Genomic DNA, 18502 nt, shown 5'->3' with positions numbered 1-18502 from the left:
GTCTCTTCCCCCCAAAACCCGCAGTCCAGGTGTAATCATCAGGCAAACCAAGAGACTGTTCCAAAGGCTGATGCACTCCCCGGGTTGTCAGGGCCATGAACACACAGGGGAAGACGGAGGAACTGGTGCGGAGCAGACTAAGGCGATGTGATGACTAAAGGCCGTGAACTCCCCTGAACGGGATTCCAGGACAGAAAACGGACATCCGTGGCAACGCCAGGGAAATCTGAACCAAGTCTGAAGTTAACAGCAATGCACTCATGTTGGTTTCTGAGCTGGGAAAAATGCAGCACAGTGATGTCAGAGGCCAAGAACAGGGAGACTGGGTGAGGGGTGCATGGGAACTCTTGTATGTTTCATCTTTGCAACTTTTCTGTGAGTTTAAAATTCCTCTAAAATAAGGTTGATTTAAAAAAACCAAAGAGGCCTGTGCTGTGGCATACCAGGTTAAGCCACCGCCTACAGCACTGGCATCCCATATGGGCACTGGTTCAAGTCCCAGCTGCTCCACTTCTGATCTGGCTCCCTGCTAATGTGCCTGGGAAAGCAGTAGAAGATGGCCCAAGTCCCTGGGCCCCTGAATCCACGTGGGAGACCCAGAAGAAGCTCCTGGCTTCGGCCTGGCCCAGCCCTGGCCGTTGCAGCCATTTTGGGAGTGAACCAGCAGATGGAAAACCTCTCTCCTCTCCTTCTCTCTCTCTCTGCCTTTCAAATAAATAAATGAATCTTAAAAACAACAACAACTAAATGCATTATACATACAGAGGCCTTTACAGGCCTGTCATTTTAAAAGTTCATTTAGAAGTCTCAAGAACAGCAGCCAACCTGCCAGCAGCCCCAGCGCCCTCTCACTCGCATTCCCTGAGAACCTGGGGTGACAGGGAGACAGGCAAAAACAGCCCCGCCCAGCAGACTGGTCTACCTTGACAGGCCACAGCCCCAGGCCATCTTCTCCTACAGGGTTTGGGTTTTTGTTTTTTTTTTTAAAGTTCCAGAAAGTCTTCCAATTCCAGAGTCATCCGAGTTAATAGATAGATCCACAATAAAAGTACAAGGAAATCTAGAAAGGCTGCCTGGCTGCCTTAGGACTACTCTGCTGAGAGCCAAGCCACACTTCTCTCTTCCCTAAACCAGCTGAGACTGGGCTGGGAGCCTGGCAGTGGGCAGAGGAGGATGGACAAGGACACACCTGGAGACCAGGCCTCCGGCCGCTCCCAGCAGGACGGTGGAGAGGAGAGGTCAGCATTTTAAAAATCCTGTTGGGAGCTTATTGCTCCCCAAGATAGGGAGAAGGAAATGAAGGAAAGAAGGACACGGGGCCCACGCCCTGACACCAGCACCAGGTGGCCCCTTTCCTGCGTTATCTCACGTGACTGAGTCTACAGGCTCATCACTGCAGGGCAGGCCCTGCTGCACACACCCCACGGCAGAGAGACAAGTGTTTCGTGAGAAGCCCACACACACACAGCGGACACGTGGCAGGACAGAGACCCACAGCCACGCCAGGGGCACTCCCTGGACTCGTCTTAGCTCTTCCTCCCTCCTGCACTGCGAGGTTCCCTGTGCACAGGGCCCAGGATTTACGAAAGCCAAGTCGGCTCTGCAGGCCCAGGACGCTGAACCCCGGCACTCAGAAGACCCTTCCCTCCAGCAGCAGCCGGCTTTCAGAGGATGGGACCCTGGTACTATCACCTGTACTGTGGCTGCCAGGAGCACCTTTTAGAAAAACACCGAGTTTTCGGGCACGCCTGAGCGTGAGCATCGTCTATGCTGACGGAGATTCTCACTGGACACATTTTTAGGGGGCTTCAGCATTGCTCTAAGTTCAGTGAACAAGTGAAGAACTAACTGAGCTCTGTTTAGGAAAAAGAACAAAAACCCTAGCTCCACCGGGTTTGCAGAGCCACCAGGAGGCCCTGGCTGTGGAGGGAGACATGGACCTGCCCGCAGCACCTGCCGCTCTGGCTCTGTGCTCTTCTCTGAACTGGCCCCTGCTTGTGTGAGAGCAGCTACGGAGCGCCGACTTCCCTGAGCACGTGTGGAAGCAGTCGCTGCAACCATATCAAACCCTTGGTTACGTGTGTGGCCTTGGAATTTTTTATTCTCTAAGGAGTCAGCGTGTCTGTACCCCAACCACTGCGACTGGAGGTTTTGCAATGACAAAACTGCTATTTGTTCTATTTCCTCAGTCTTGGCTATGGAGAAAATGATAAAAAGAATGTGGACTCAGAAATGCGTTCACTACATGCAAAAGGCACTTGCTGTAACAAATTCACTGTTTCTGGAGCTAACGAAAAGCACAAGCCACTCTGCAGAGGAGTCGCCCACAACTCCAGTAAACGAAGTCAGGCGCAAGACAGGGGCAGTGGTTCACTGGAATTCATGTCTTTGTTGAATCATGGATCTTTCTACACTGAGGTTTCTCGGTCTGAGCCCTCCTGCACTGTGGGGCCAGGTGTGCCTTTGCTGGGGCTGTCCTGTGTGTTATAGGGTGTTTCCCAGCATCCCTGGCCTCTTCCCATCAGGTACCTAGAGCAGCCACGGCCCACACATACATACCTTCTGTGACAGCCAAATGTCTCCACGCATTACCAAATGTCCCAGAGTGGAGGGCAAAATCACCCCAGCTTTCTAGACCTAAGAGGCACTCAGACCCACAAAACCGTATCGAGTGCCCACTGACAGGCATGGTACAGGGCTGGAACTGTGGTACATGAGACAGGTAAGCGCCCAGCTCGCTGAGAACCACCTAGGGAGACTGGCAATACATTAAAAGGCAGAGTTTACAATTTCAGATGGAAAGCAAGAGTGGCAGGGAGGTCACTTGGCACAGGTTACGATGCTGCATGGGACACCAGTGTCCCGTATCAGTGCCTGGGTTCAAAACGTGGCTCTGCTTCTGACCCCAGCCTCCTGCTGACGCATATCCTGGGAGGCAGAAAATGATGGTCCAAGTACGCGGGTTCCTGCCATCCACGTGGGAGACCTGGATGGAGCTCCTGGCTCCCAGCTTTGGCCTGGTCCAGCTATTGCAGGCATTTGGGCAATGAGTCAGCATATAGAAAATCAGTCTTTCTCCCTTTCTCTCCATCTTCTTTCTGTCTGCTTCTTCTCTTTCTGTCATTCTTTCAAATATATGTGTATATGTGTGTGTGTGTGTGTGTGTGTGTGTGTTTAAAAAAGGACCTCATGAGGATACAGGACAAAATGTCTTGGAAGAGAAAGCGAGCCCAGAAGCTCCAAGGAGGGTGTGAGTTTAGTACAGACATGGACAGTGAGCACAGTATGAGAGAGGGGGCACAGTCTAAGAGCTGAGCTCAGGGACAGGCTGGGTTGCCAGGTAGAGGACCACTGGGAAGACAGGCAGGAGCCGTTCAGATGATGCTAAACAGGACCCAGACAGCCCTGACCGCAGTTCAGAGGGCACAGTGGCTCCCCAGCCCTCAAGACCTGGCAGTCCAGAGGCTGTGGTGGTTCCTGCCAAGCGGGGAGCACTGCTGTAGAGAGAACTGTCTGTTAAGCTTTGCCGCTCCTAAGGGAAACCAGGTTCTTACATGTCTGCGTCTCTGTTCTCGATTCAGCCATCTTTTTCTTTCAAGGTTTTCCCCTTTAGCGACTGACTGTCCCCACTGCATTTTGTGACAGACACGGAGATCTGTGCAAATCCTTGCACTCCCTGCAGGGCAGGGTAAAGGCAGTACTGACCTCGGCGCAGCGTGTGAGGGCTGGGGCCCGCTGCACTGTGAGCGGGGCCCACGGAGAGCTGGTGGGAGCCGGCAGCTGCCTGGGCCTGGCTCTGGCCAGTGGTCATCGGGCTGCTGTTTCTCCCTGGTGCAGGCACAGCTGCAGGCGCAGGGTCCTTGGGTTTGGGAGGACTAAGGGGAATAAAAGTCAAGTTAGATGTCAAACACTGCCAGCCAGGAAAGCTAAAACCTATTAGCAAACATCAGATTCCAGCCGAGTTTGCCCGTCACCAGGCACAGAGTGTGACATTCCAAATAGCTCTCGCTGAGTCTGGAAAGCTAACGGGTCACGTGGTGCCACAGAGGTCTCCGTACTTTATGAGACTGGCTGCCTCAGACGGGCCCCAAGAACTCCGTCCTCAGCTGTCACAGGACACCCTTTCAGAGCAGCCAACAAGAGACTGCCACCTCTACCCTGCTTGTACTTAAGTTGGGCAATAGTAAAACAAAAGAATAAAAAATAAATAAAGGTCTTCAGAATTTTGACACGTACACCACAGTAAACGATTCAAAGTCCCAATCGGGTGGTAGGTGGCAGGGCAGAGAGCGGAACCGTTAGTGAAATGCGCACAAAATCTGCAGAATGGAAACAGCGAGCAAACTGATGCGCACAGCCCCCGTCTCTGGGCAGTGAGGACTATTTACTGTTTTAAATGACATGGGGGAGTGACCTTGATGAAGCAAACACAGTGTCAGGGGCAAGCGAGGCTCTAGGAATCTGCTTAAATTCTTTTTCTCAAACAAACAAAAAATTCAAACCAAAATGAATAGACGCGTGGAAGAGCAGTCACTGACAAACCAACAAGGAGGCTATGGTGAGTGCATGACGCCCTACGAGGTTGTAAGCAGTAAAGCCTTAATGTTTCTTAAGCAAAACGTGAGCTTCCTCGCTTTCCGTGAGTAAAGAAGGGATTCGGAACGCATAAGGCATCCAGAGGCCAGTGGTGACCGAACACAAGCAGACTCACAGCCTGTGGGCTCTCCCTCAGCCACTGCAAGGAATCTCCCCAGGCACATGCATCTCCGCGCCCGGGGGAAAAACGTATGGGTAAACAGGCCAGCCTGGTTTCACACACTTTAATGAGGGGATTTCCGAAAGTTCATGGAAAAAGAGTTAAAAGATGGTTATTTTGGTGCAAAAAAAGTTGAAACCCAAGCATATGTTTATCATAATGCACATTTTCCATGAACTTGTTAGAGACCCTTCACATTTTATTTCAAATACACTTAGTGCTTTGCAGGTGGCCAACACAAAGCAAATGGCAAGGAAACTCCAGCACACAGCAGGGCTCTTTTGCAGGACAGACACCACCTGCAGTGGCCTCGGGGGCCATCTGCTCAGGGCAGCGTGGGGAACTGAAAGAACACAAATTAAGTGAAGATCTCAGGTTCGAAGGCACCTTCTTGTAGAGTTGCTATACATCTGAGCCCACTCTTGGTGGTTTTTCAAATGGTTAAGCAACCTAATAAGCCTTTTTTTTTTTTAAAAAAAAAAAACCACTGTATTTTCTAACTTTTACTTATGTGTCAATTTCCATGCAGAACTGAAAGACCCAAGGGGTGTGGGAAGTCACAGTCACCTCCTGTGCCTGCATGATGCCTGGCACGTACCAGTTACTCCACAGATGTCTGATTAAATGAAACAATGAATGCCGGGAATATTATGACCTGACAAGCCGCTACACTGAAATGCTGACTAGTTAGCACAATGGAGGACAAGAAGCAAATGTCACACAGTTACACATCAGACAAGGAAACAAAGTCTGTCCTACTGTTAGACACCTGCTGGCTTCCAGCACCAAAGCAGCATGGCAAAGAATGTACACAAGTGCTGCCTTTTTTTTTTTTTTTTTTTTCCCCACAAAACAGAAAAGGAAGCAAGGGATTTGCAGTCCTTCTTCCGTCCTTTGCCAACTGGAGGAGTGAAAGCAAATCTGGGTCACTCCATACCACAGTGGTTCTTTGGGCGTGGATGCCAGACCCAAAGGTGACCACGTGCCAAGAGCCCCGGGGCCCCCAGCCTCCACTCCCAGCAGAAGTCGGCCTCCTTACCTGCTGTCGCCCGGGCTCAGCCCCTGCTCCAGTGTGCCCGCAGAGGAGGGAACAGTCCCACCCCCTGAGCTGCTTTCAGCCCTAGAGCCCTGGGGAGGGGTCTCTGGGCCCGCTGGAGCCAAGGTGCTGCCATCTGTGGGTGGGAGTGGCGGCTGGAAAGCGGGGGACATGTGCTTTCTATTTAGAGTGCCACCCCGCCGGTGGGCCTGGAAGTCCATAAGCTTCACACCAAAGCTACACAGAGAGAAGAAACAGTCAACACACCATGCGAGCCGACCACGGAGACAGAAGCCCATCGGTCCACACGTGTTCAAACCACACGTGGGACGGCCACCCAAGTTGCCCGGCATGCAGCGAAGCGGCACAGACCAGATCAATGGTCACCCCTGTCACCGAGGCCTGCAACTCAACTTGGCTTCAAATCTGAGCCAAGCCAACAGATGCAGCGCGGACAACGTCCCAGGCGGAAGCAGCTGAGAGCAAACGGGCAGGCTTGTCCCGAGTGGCAGGATGCTAAGGTGTTTATTTCTACACTACCGAATTCCATCTCAAAACTGTGCTCGGGGAGTGTGGTGGAGGCTGAGGCCAGGATGCCACCTGGTGGCAGTGGGAGGTCCTGACGCTAGGATGCGATGGGCAAGCTTTCACAGCTGCCTGTGAAAACGCAAAGACGCATAAGCCTGGAAGATAGCGCTTTGGGAAGGGCCTGGTGTCTGGAGAACCGCACGGAAGGCAGACTCGCTTCTCACAGAAGCCCTTGGTATCCGAACTTGAAAACTCAAGTTTTCAAGCCCCTGGGCTTGAAAGTTTCCATGGCCCCTGGACTCATGTTTACTGGGTGGGCTGGCACCCAGGCGGGCGGCTGACAAGTGTGTGTCACAGGCTCACTGGACTCAGAGCACTGCATTTTACAACTTAAAGTCTATGAAAGCTTATTTTGTCACAGGTAGCGTCTGTCTTTAGGAAACACTACTGATGTGTGTGAGGAAGGGCTCAGATGAGCAAAACTTCTGTACGGAATAACTGTAGGTTTCAGAGCGACAGAATAGCACAGTAAAACATTTTCCTTTGCTAAGCATAAAAACCCCAAACAAAGCAAAACAAAACAAACATTTTGCTGTAGGACTTGCTGATTAAGAAAAAAACAAGAGCATATTGTTCAGTTTGTGAAACTATTTGCAGCAATATTGTTACATATATGCAAGGAAAGCGCGTTCCTTCTGAAGGCCTCTTAGCTCTTTGTATTACAGGTGAATACAGCAGCATTGCATCATACACACTGGGAAGGCTGGCAGCTGAAGGCCAGAAATTCACAAGGTTTTAATTACCCTCAGAGAGTCCCACAAATTTCCCACAAAGCATATAGGGAAATACTGCTTCTCACTCGGCCCAACCACCCTTTCCTTCCCGAATTGGCAAATACTGAGGCTTCGCCTGAACGTCAAATTCAGTGGCTGGCTTGACTGTGAAGCCACCCAATGTCCACCCAATGTCAAATCACACAACTCACGGAGAGAGGTGAGCTGTTCTCACATTCATCCCAGACACAAGTCCACACTATTTAATTATTTTTCCTTCCTCTCTTGTTGGGTGGATTTGTAGCGTGTGTATGATGCCGTTCCACTGTGGGGCTGCCCAGAGACCACCAAGTTAAGCTCACATGTTAGCTGACAAGCTACATGTTTTACTCTACAGTCAGGCTAAGGCTCAGAATGAGCTACAACATGAAAACTGCGTGGGTTCTTCCAGTCACAGATGCACAGGGGCCACTCTCGAATCACAGGCTCACTGTGCCCAGACGAGATACTGCAGGCCTAACGATTCTCCCGCATGGAATCTACTGCTGGTTTGGAAGTGACCAGCTCTCAACACACCTCTCCTTCTTCACCAAGTCTCCTTCCATCACCGCCATGCTGGCAGGCCGCTTCCTTTCCAGGGTCCCTGAGTCAGAGTCGTTTCCAGTGTGGGATGAGTGATTAGAATTTGGGGTGGCAAGAGGCACAAATGCTTCTGATACATTGAACTCCACCTCTGCAAAAAGACAAATAAACAAACGCATGAGCCCCAGAGCAAGGGGGGTCAAGGGAGCTCTAAGACACCCCCACTGGAACAGGAGCCTCCTCCTTCAGTCTGGAAGCCCTCCCTGTTTTGCAAGTAGTGGCTGCAGGTGCTCGCATCTTAAGAATGATTTCTTAAGCCAGTGGGAAGTAAAGTATGAGAACCAGAGATAGGGGAAGTGGCACGATTCGGAATATGCGTTACACAACTCATCTGCTTTCTCTTTCATGGTTAAAAAAAAAAAATCATGGGAAAAATCAGAGTGCCTGGGTTTAAGTCCCAGCTCTGCTTCCAATTCCAGCTCCTCGCTAATGTGCACCTGGGAGGTAGCTGGCGATGGCTCAAGCAGCTGAGTCTCTGACACCCACATGGGAGAGATGGATTGAGTTCCAGGCTCCTGGCTTTGGCCTGGCTCAGTCCTAGCTGTTGCAGGCATTTGTGGAGTGAACCAGCATTTAGAAGATCTCTATGTCTCATTCTGTGTCTGTCCCCCTTTGACATAAAACAGAAGAGGACAATGAGCCCAGATTACTCACTCGAATCACTTACACAGTGAGAGACAGCTACGCCTCGCGATCAAGTAGAACTACAAGGTGCTATCAAGGGCACACTACTACCTACAGAGCACACAGGAATCCCCGCCTCGAGGGCATCTTGGGTGGCATGCGAACAAGCACTCACCCATCACATCTCTGCTGGGCAACCTGCATGAGTGAGGACTGAGTCTGATGACGGGGCGACAGCACAGCCCTCAGCAGGGAGCCTGCCCCACCCCCCCGGACGGGGCAGCTGGGAGTAGGGCTGGGACCGCCAGACTCCCAATACCTGCTCCCTCAGGACCCCCAGAAGCAGCCACAGGAGAACCTCTTGGGACCCCAGGACTACATCAGCCCTGGCTTGAAAATCTGTCACCTACAGGGTGAGATGTTAATTCTCTGACAGAGCCAACTCAGGCCTTCAGAAACTGGCCCCAGTCAACCTCTCTGCTTTATCTTACAGCTCTGCACACATCTACCTACCTGGCTAGAGAAATGAAAAGCTCTCTTCCAAGTGGAATACTCGTGCACACTCGATGCTGGCTCCCACACAAAGCAATCCCAGTGCCTGAATGGGCCGAACACCTGGTGCCTGAACTTGCATACCTGTCTTCCTCACTTGCTGTGTGTGCTAATTCATCTGTGCACGTGGCTGCCTTCTCCCGGGAAAGCAGCACATCTCACCAGCAGTACAGCACCCAGTGGGTGCTCAACAAACACTGGCTGAACGTGTTTTAGTGAAGCTAAGTGAAATGCAAAGTGATAGGGTTACCAGTATGTCCAAATATGAATGCAAGAGAACGTCTGGAAGGAAGTCTGAAACAGCGCGATCAATTCAGTAATTGTGAAAGGATTACCAACCTATTTTCTCCTCTAAAAAGACTTTTCAGAGAGGTATCATAATGCTCCGGCGTTACCTTCAGGGAAGAACCAGTCGGCGTGCTGAATGATGGGCTCGATCACCGCGACCACGTGCACGGAGGTGGCCGCTGCCATTTCGGCGAGCGTCCTGCACAGGAAGGTCACAAAATTAAAATGCTTTCCCCACAGGCTGTGTCAGGACAACTGAGCTATTTTTAAAGGGTAACAAAACTAAATACAGATTAAAAAAATTAAATCCAGTAGGTCCTGGCCTATAAAGGTAGCAGTGATCACCCAGGAGAAAAATTACCCAACTCCCTGTTGCTCCTTAGTCCACACTGATAACCGCTACCGTGTGCATGCAGCCGTGAGCAGGCATGGCAGGAAATGATGGTGTGTTCAAAATGCATTTTCCCACTGGAACAGCTGTACATGTGGTAGGCACTGACTAAGACTGAAGATCAAAAACCACTTTTGCCCCAGGAGGATGCACTGCTATGGCATGCCCCTTATTAGAACACAACACCTGAAGCCCCACGTCTATACTTAAGGTCATCACACATACGGACTGGTCCCAAGATGACTGCCCAGAGGTTCAAAATGCCTCATACCAGGTCTCAAAAGGAAGACAGTAAGATAGAATTGGAGCTGGTGCTGTGACACAGAAGGTAAAGCTGCTGCCTGCAGTGCTGGCATCCCATATGGACGCTGGTTCGAGACCCAGCTGCTCCATGTCTGATCCAGCTCTCTGCTATGGCCTGGGAAAGCAGTAAAAGATGGCCCAAGTCCTTGGGCCCCTGCACCTGCGTGGGAGATCCGGGAGAAGCTCCTGGCATCAGATTGCCACAGCTCTGGCCATCTGGAGAGTGAACCGGCAGATGGAAGTCTTCTCCTTCTCTCTCTCTGCCTCTGCATCTCTGTAACTCTGCCTTTCAAATAGATAATCACCATCCCTGCTGTCAGGCTCACTTTCCAGGTGGTAGTGGGGACACCACAGAAGCCAAGGACCTGCGAAAGGCCTGACACTTACAGAGCACCTGCCATGCTTCAGGTTCTTTCCTCCATTCAACAACCTGCTCTGAGGCCTGTCTTACAACTGAGGACGCCCGATTGCTATGGAGCTTTGCCCTCACATCCGACTGCCTCAACCTGTCCCCTCTCTCATACTCCACTCTGACCGTTTCTCCCATCAGAACACCTGCGCCCCATCTTCCAGTCACACAGAAGTTCTAGCTCCTTTCAAATCCAGCATAAAACACAAGCTCTGTCTGCGAATCAGCCCTCCCCCTTCCATCCCAGGTGGATTCTCATTGGTTTTTGCACCTTACAGCCTTACTGGCCTGCGGAGAAACAATCCACTCACATTCTTTTCCAAGGATGTTTTTTCCTTTAAAGAAACATTTCTTATGCATTTCGTATATTCTGGACATGTCTGGGGGAACTCCAGTTCATTTGTGAACTGCAACTTGTCATCTTGTTTAAGGTGCTTTCCGACAGACAAGCATTTAGCTTTTATAAGGTTAATTTTAAATGTATTGCTTTTTGCACTTTTTTTTTTTTTTTTTTTTTTTTTTACAGGCAGAATGGACAGTGAGAGAGAGAGACAGAGAGAAAGGTCTTCCTTTGCCGTTGGTTCACCCTCCAATGGCCACCGTGGCCAGCACGCCGCGCTGATCCGATGGCAGGAGCCAGGTACTTATCCTGGTCTCCCATGGGGTGCAGGGCCCAAGTACTTGGGCCATCCTCCACTGCACTCCCTGGCCACAGCAGAGAGCTGGCCTGGAAGAGGGGCAACTGGGACAGAATCCGGCGCCCCGACCAGGACTAGAACCCGGTGTACCGGCGCTGCAAGGCGGAGGATTAGCCTAGTGAGCCGCGGCGCCGGCCTTTGCACTCTTTTTATGCTTAGAAAGCTCTGCTTCAAACCAAAAGCTAGCAAATATTTTATCTGCCACTTGTACGCCATCACATTTTTTGTTTAACTCTTTGATGTGCCTGGATTTATTTGCTATAAGATACAATCTATATAATTAACTTTGTACACCTACTTTAATTCGGCTTTATGATATTGATCTCTTTAGATCATTTTATACTTTCTGAGACAAAACTAGACACATGAATGGTGAGCGGGTGACAGAAAGACTCTGATTCTCAGAAGTCACTGCATTTGTAATGGAAACTTGAATGGTTCCTGATCAGTAGGAGGCAGGCGGGGGGTGATGGCTCAGGACACTGGGCTCTACCACTTCCCTGCTGTGCAAACCTCTCGTTCTATGACTGAGCATCCCCACCTGCAAAAAGAGGGCAGCAGCGCCCGCTCCCAAGGCTGTCTGTGAGGACCACGCGAGATCATCATTGTGCCCCCGGCACTGTGGCGACCTCCCAGAAGCTTTCTGGCTCATCTGCCTGACCCCTTTCCTTTCTTCAACCTACACTTCCCAGCACCAACTAAACTCCCTCTAAGTGCAATTGAATCAAGACCACCATGGGTCTGGCGCTATGGCATAGTGGGTAAAGTCGTTGCTGGTAGTGCCGGCATCCCATACGGGCAGCGCTTCGAGTCCCAGATACTCCACTTCCAAGCCAGCTCTCTGCCATGGCCTGGGAAAGCAGTGGAAGATGACCCAAGTTCTTGGGTTCCTGCACCCACATGGCAGACCTGGAAGAAGCTCTTGGCTCTTGGCTTTGGATCAGCCCATTGCAGCCATCTGGGGAGTGAACCAGTGGATGAAAGACCTTTCTCTCTGCGTAACTCTGATTTTCAAATAAATAAATAAATCTTAAAAAAAAAAAAAAAAAAAAAGACCACCTTCTGCTTTGGAATCCTGAGAGCACCCGCGTGCCCTGGAAAGTGAGCCCCAGACAGGAGGACACACGAGGACACACGAGGCCCCTCGTGACCCGGCTCGGCCTGCCCAGTCACGACCTGGGTTCCCTGCCTTCAAGTCATCAAAGCACAGCTCAAGCGCCATTCCCTAACCAGAGCTTTCCCTGAACTTGTCAGCCTGGATTCTGCCCTTCTTCTATGTTGTCACCATACCTTACAACACCTGTGATACAGAAGGATAGCAGAATGGGACAGTGTGCCCCTTTGGCGAGAAGACTGTGTTAAAGACACATGGAAGACAGCAGATACAAGAAGGGCACCCTGATTGCCCTTTTCTTCCTGAAAGCAAGAGATAAACTCCCCGGTGAAAGATGCCCTCCTTGTGCGGGGAACAGCCTTGTAACACAGAGAGGGCATCTGAAGACAAGCCCTGGCGAGCTGACCCTTATCTTCTCATTACCTGCCCCAGGCCAAGCCCCTTTTTACCGACTCACATTTTTACGATTTACTACTTTTGGTTCAACTTAGTATTAAGGTGTTTCAAAAAGCTTGTAAAAAAAATGGAATTCAAAGAAAAGTTTAGGAGCGGGTGTTTCGCATGGTAGTTGGGATACCTGTATCCATATGAGAGTTCTTGGCTCGAGTCCCAGCTCCACTTCCAATCCAGCTCCCTGCTACTGTGCACCCGGGGAGGCGGCAGGGGATGGCTCAAGTATTTACATCCCTGCCACCTCCGTGGGAGACTTAGACTGAACTCCGGGTTCCTGGCTTTGGCACTGCTCAGCCCTGGCTATTGTGGGCATTGCAGGAGTAAACCAGTGGATGAAGGATCCCTTTTTGTCTCTCTGTCCTCCTGCCTTTCAAATAAAAGGAAAATAAATTTTAAAAAAAAAGCACCTTACTTTAGTGTAAAAATGTTGAAGTCTACAGATATGAGGGATCTTCAAAACAATCATGGAAAGTGCATATTAGGAAAAAGTCATCCTGCATGGATTTAAAAACCTTTTTTGCACTAAAATAAACATCTTTTAATTCCATTTTTCCACACGCTTTTTGGAGTCTTCTTGTCTATTCTTTAAGTGGTTAGCTCTAATTTCCCCTTTAGGTTTTCATTTTCCCATGGGAGCTCCTATGTACATATAAAAACCTATGGGTATACATCTCTCCTACCCATCATATTATGTCAATTTAATTTCCAGGCCAGCCAGAGACCCTAGAGGGCCCAGGTAAAGTTTCTCCTCACTGCTGCAGCAGACACACATGCACAGATGTGTGTCGTCAGTGACAGCACTGTAGCCACGGAGCTGCCTGAAGGCCCAAGCGTTGGGCTCTTTGAAGACTGGGATGATGTCTCACAGGACTTTGCGTGACCTCATAGCTGCATTCCAACAACTCTGGCTGAATGGAAAAATCAACTCTGCCACACCTTGAGGTGCATCTTGAAGCAGACCGTGTATCTTGAGTTGCACTTCTGTTCACCCCGTATGACGGGAAGAAGAAACCACAGCAATGGGACGTGGGGGAGCTTACTTACCCTTCATTCTTGGCCCACAACAAGTTGGGGCCTAACACGATGGCAATGTTGCTGGGAGTCATTTTATTAACGTCACTGGTCTGAGCAAGCCTTGCAAGGAACTTGATTAAATACCTATGAAACCAAAGAGAAGAGGCAAGAGCATCCCCTCTGGAACACCTGTAAGAATGTTCTTCCCACCCAGTTGCCCAGGGGTCAGCTGTACTAAATCAGAAGCTGGGGGCTGGCGCTGTGGCAGAGCAGTTTGTTAAGCAGCCGCCTGTGGCACCAGCATCCCATATGGGCGCTGGTTCAAGTCCCGGCTGCTCCCCTTCCAATCCGGCTACCTGCTAATGCGCCTGCAAAAGCAGATGGCTACTGGGCTCAAGATATTTTTTTAATATAAACATAGTAAAAAAAAAAAAGTATAGATACATGGCTTAAAGAAGCCTGTACTTGAACATGATTGATGCTGTATTATGAGAATATCCAATTTACCACATATATTCTTTCATACAAGGGTACTTAAAAAAGTACATGGCAAATGGCATTATTAATTTATTTTGGTACACAGAAAATCTGAAATCCAAGTATATTTTTTCGTAATATGTATGTTCCAAAAACTTGCTTAGGATCCCTTATCTAAGTACAACAGCATAAAAGTAAAAACTTACAAAAACACTAGAAATTATACTTCAGTTTCCACCACATCTGAGATTCTAAACTAAGTGTGTTTATTATAAACTCCAACCTATTCATAAGGCAAGGTTGATATTTTAGGCATTAAAATGGGATATATGCTTAGTGATCAGCCTGAGACTTGAAGGTCAAATAACATCCCAGTGCATCACCGGCAAAGTATTTGTGGCCTCTGACCACGTCCTCTTAGAATGTTGTTTTTGGTCATAAATGATCTCTCCCTTTTTGCTACATGTACTCAAACCTACATTTTAAGTCAAAGGGAGAACAGAGTTTGGTTCTAGAAGTCTGTTCCATAGTCAATTTTCTTAGGAGTATAATTCTTCCATAAAGCAGGGGTGAAGAGAATCTTGGCCGTGGGCTGTGTGAAGCCCACAGATTCATTTGGTCTGACCCTTGCAATGCAACCAAAGGCGGTACTTCAAATTCAGTAAATCTCTAGCAGGCTGATTTTTAAGTTGATCATTTTGGATGGCCCATGGATGATGCTACAAATATCCAAATGGCCCTTGGCAGAAAAAAAGGTACCTTCTCCCCACTTGCCCTAAAGTAACACATAGTATCTTTTTTGTAATTGTGTGTAGTAAAATGTTCATGACCTATTTAAAATAAATTAACACCTATGAAAGATATTACAGAATGTGCGATTGTTAATTTTGTCTTTTACACAATGGACAGCTTAGATTCCAAACCTAACAGAGTCACCCCAACTTTTCATAATTATTTTGCTGATAGCTGCAGTGGTAAAAAATAGTTAAGACAACCTATGTACTTAGCCCAGACATGACACGGACGCCTCAGGTGCATCACAACAATATCAAATCCCAGACTCAGCTGCCCCAAGTTGCTCTCCAAAGCATTTTTCATGTGCCAGGTTTACTTGAGTTAGGTGGCATCTCAGTTGGGGGTTAAATATTTCTTCCCTCCACAGTCACTGAACTTGGTTGCTTAACTGACAGAATGCCAATCATACATACCTAAAGTTGACAAAATTTTGTGGTGGTAACTTCTGACACGTTCTCCACAAATCTTGAAGCTTTTTGTCTTGATCCTGCACACTGAGAACAAAAATGTTTTATGCATAACAACACAGCAGAACACATATCAGTTGCACCTGTGTTGACTGGCGGTAAGAACAGTGAGCCACGCAGAGACAACACGTGCAGTGAATTCTGTCTACAGAATGCACGCGTAGCTCTCTGGTTCCAGAGAGTCCAGATCCCCCTCTCCCACGTGCAGCCAGGCACCCGGGAGTCCTGCCTTGCTCTCAAGGCAGCTCAGAGGTTTCAGATGAAGAGGCCCGTTCCTGCAACGCAGTAGGCCCAGGAGCTCTTGGACTGCGCCACGTCAACACATGAACTTGCAGACACAGAAAACGGAGGCAGCCGAGCTGAGAGCCCACTAGGGGCAGAGTGCTGGGCGCTGACAGCAAGACACAGCTTTGGACTCGAAACGTCCTCTAGAACTGAGCTGTTTGGCAAAGCTGCAGACAGAGGCCCAACGTCATTTTATTCTAGGGGCCAATGATGAGTCACTGGGATGTAGGCCCATGCCGACATTGCTCAACTGAACAATCACTACACCAGACACCTTCTCTTCCAAGTTAGTTTTCTCACAGGGAAGAGTTCAGAGCAGAGAGGAGTTAAGGTTACGCGTGAAGGAGGCTACCCATGGAAAGAAATCCCATGGTTCTTCTCTTCCTGACGCAGACTGCTGGGTTCCATTTAATTCAGTCTCATAAACATCAGTAAAGACAGCAGGCTGGGCCCCAGACTGGGTTCCCAGGGATACAATGATGACCAAGAGCTTGTCTTTGAACTTAAAAACTTTACCACCTACCAGGGACAAAGAAACTCAATTCCACAGTTACAGAGAAAAGCTCGAAGGCAAACACCTGGGATGGACACAGGCCCCACCACAGTCACCGGTGAGAACAGACCACGGGTGGCTCACTACAGCCTGTCATATGGGGAGGGATGGGAGCGGAGGTTAGATAAGTTCCTCTTCCCTTAGGGGTGAGGCGTTAGGCACCTCAGGGAGGAAATGAGTCAGAACTACGAGGAAAAGGCAACAAGGAGGCTGGCTGGAGAGAAGCCTCAACCACTTTTTAAATAAGAATGCCCTGTTTAAAGCCAACTCCTTCTAGAGAGACCACAGCTGCGGATGGAGGCAAAGGGCTCTGACCTCCAGCCCTGCCAAGTACTTGCCACAAGCCTGGCCCTGTTCCTTGCCAAGCCTCAGCTTCCTTATCTGTCAAATGAGCACAAGAACGCCTGCCATTTATTGTATTAAGTAAGGGTTACAAGAGCTACTGAGGATGAAGATGAGCGCAGTATTTAGCACATAATCAGTGCTCAGTAAACATCAACTATTATTACTGATGATGTCCCCACCACGCAAGCTGCTCTGCAGGCACACTGTCCCTGGTCAGGAGGACACTTGTCTTCAGTTACAGGCTCTGTCCAGTCCACTGATGGGGGCACCACTCTGTCTTCAACCAGGTTGATCATGAATTCAAATCAGTGCATAAATAGTGACTTTTCTACATTACTGGAAATCAATATATTCACTCACTCTAAATACAAATAAGGACAGGGGCACATAATATTCAACAAGTATGCTACTTCGATGCTATTTTATGATCCCAAAAACCAAAATGTCTTAGATATGGGGTACAATATGACCTCATTTCCTTTCACTGTGAACTTACCTTGCAACTTGCGTCCATTCTTCATACAAATTAAAAGTCATCAAAGGTTCCGGCAATTCGCGCAAATAGGACTTCAAAGCACCTGAAATCATTGACACTCTCTTTGACCATTTTACAAATTCATTGATCTCAAGTACAATCGTTCAAGGTACACTGAAGAAGTCATGATTTGACAGCAGCCACTAGAGAATGAAACACTCAGAAAACTGCAAAAATATACCGAGAGCAATAGAAAATAAAATTAGCCTGTAGGCCATCTTCTGACATACCACTTCTCCAGGTGGATCTGGATTTGGGGGGACTTTGGGGGCGACTCAATTTGCAGGTACTCCTTGGAGCTCACCTGCTACAGCATGGGGGTCCGAATAGAATTCGTCCAGGTGAGAAGTAGAACAGTCTAAAGCAGCTTTCAGTTTCTTTAACTTGGAGGCCCCAGCCCCAATTCGGAAAAGGCCCTAAAGACAAGAAAAGGCCATCAGCATCAAGCCCAAGTTGGCAGGGACCCCCAGCCTCACCCTGACCTCAGCACACCTCCGTATCTGTGACAGCAATGTCACAGGGCCGGCAGGAGGGATGAAGAGCACCGAGCACACACCCACAGTGACAAAGGCTGAGAGCAGTCCGTGTTTCCGGAAAGTTATTTAAACATTTTTTTATTTGATAGGGAGACAGAAAGTCCTCCCATAGGTTAGTTCACTCTCCAAATGCTTGCAACGGCCAGGACTGGGCCAGGCCACAGCGAGGAGCTGGGAATTCAATGCAGGTCTCCCATGTGGATGGCAAGAACCCCTCTACTCGAGTCACCGCCACTGCCTTTCAGGCTTACATTAGCACGGAGCTGGAGTCAGAAGCTGGAGGCAAGCATCACACCTGGGCACTCTGATAAGGGACACAGGTGTTTTAACAACTAAGCCAAATGCCTGCCCTGGAAGTCCACTTTTAACCAATGTTACCTCTCATGTGCCTATTGGAAATCTAATTATTGCTTTCTTTTTACTTCTGGAAGGTTTATGTTTTCCTAAGATTGACCACCACAGAGTTTTCTTTAGGATTTTTTTTTTTTTTAACTGAGACAGGCATACGGCCTAGTGGTTAGGACACCACTTCGGATACCTGCATCCCGTACTGCAGTACCTGGGTTCAAGTCCTGAATCTGCTCCCAATTCCATCTTTCTGCTAGTGTGCACCCAGGGGAGGCAGCAGGTGATGGCTCACGTAGCTAGGGGCCTTGCCACCCAGGTGCGAGACAGTGATTGAGTTCCAGGCTCCTAGCTTCAGTCTGGCTCAGCTCTAACTGTGGTGGGCATTTAGGGAGTGAACCAGTGGACAGAAGATGTCTCTTTCCCTCTGCCTTTCAAATAAACAGAAAACTTTAAAAAGAAAAATATACTCATATTTTGATTCCAGCAAGAACCCCCTGCCTGCTGACTTCCTACCTATACAAGAAAAGTAATGACAATGTCCCTGATCGGTTCCTTGGCATTTGTTTTCGGTAAAAATCCT

General features: G+C 49.0%; 1 protein-coding gene across 11 annotated transcripts in view; it reads right to left on the bottom strand.

Annotated features, from left to right (window-relative positions):
• LOC100357058 (rho GTPase-activating protein 17) overlaps positions 1 to 18502 on the bottom strand; it is a 93053-nt gene that overhangs the window by 8272 nt on the left and 66279 nt on the right. For 6 of the 11 annotated variants that reach the window (XR_011384646.1, XR_011384647.1, XR_516932.4 and 3 more), the window contains exons 11-18: positions 17343 to 17454; positions 17000 to 17081; positions 15267 to 15347; positions 13612 to 13725; positions 9307 to 9398; positions 7670 to 7826; positions 5796 to 6029; positions 3706 to 3875 (exon numbers count right to left, since the gene is read on the bottom strand). Coding sequence is in view for 6 of the 11 variants with exons in the window: in XM_008257896.4 (XP_008256118.1) it covers positions 3706 to 3875; positions 5796 to 6029; positions 7670 to 7826; positions 9307 to 9398; positions 13612 to 13725; positions 15267 to 15347; positions 17000 to 17081; positions 17343 to 17454 (1042 nt within the window). In the remaining 5 variants the exon portion in view is untranslated. The remainder of the gene's footprint in view (positions 1 to 3705; positions 3876 to 5795; positions 6030 to 7669; positions 7827 to 9306; positions 9399 to 13611; positions 13726 to 15266; positions 15348 to 16999; positions 17082 to 17342; positions 17455 to 18502) is intronic. The other 5 variants (XR_011384648.1, XR_516933.4, XM_070064571.1 and 2 more) reach the window with 1 other exon arrangement.

This window comes from Oryctolagus cuniculus, chromosome 19 (genome assembly GCF_964237555.1).
Source record: "Oryctolagus cuniculus chromosome 19, mOryCun1.1, whole genome shotgun sequence".
In the NCBI taxonomy this organism is placed as follows: domain Eukaryota; kingdom Metazoa; phylum Chordata; class Mammalia; order Lagomorpha; family Leporidae; genus Oryctolagus; species Oryctolagus cuniculus.
Note: the sequence above shows the minus strand (reverse complement) of the source record. Positions and strands in the feature narration are given on the sequence as shown.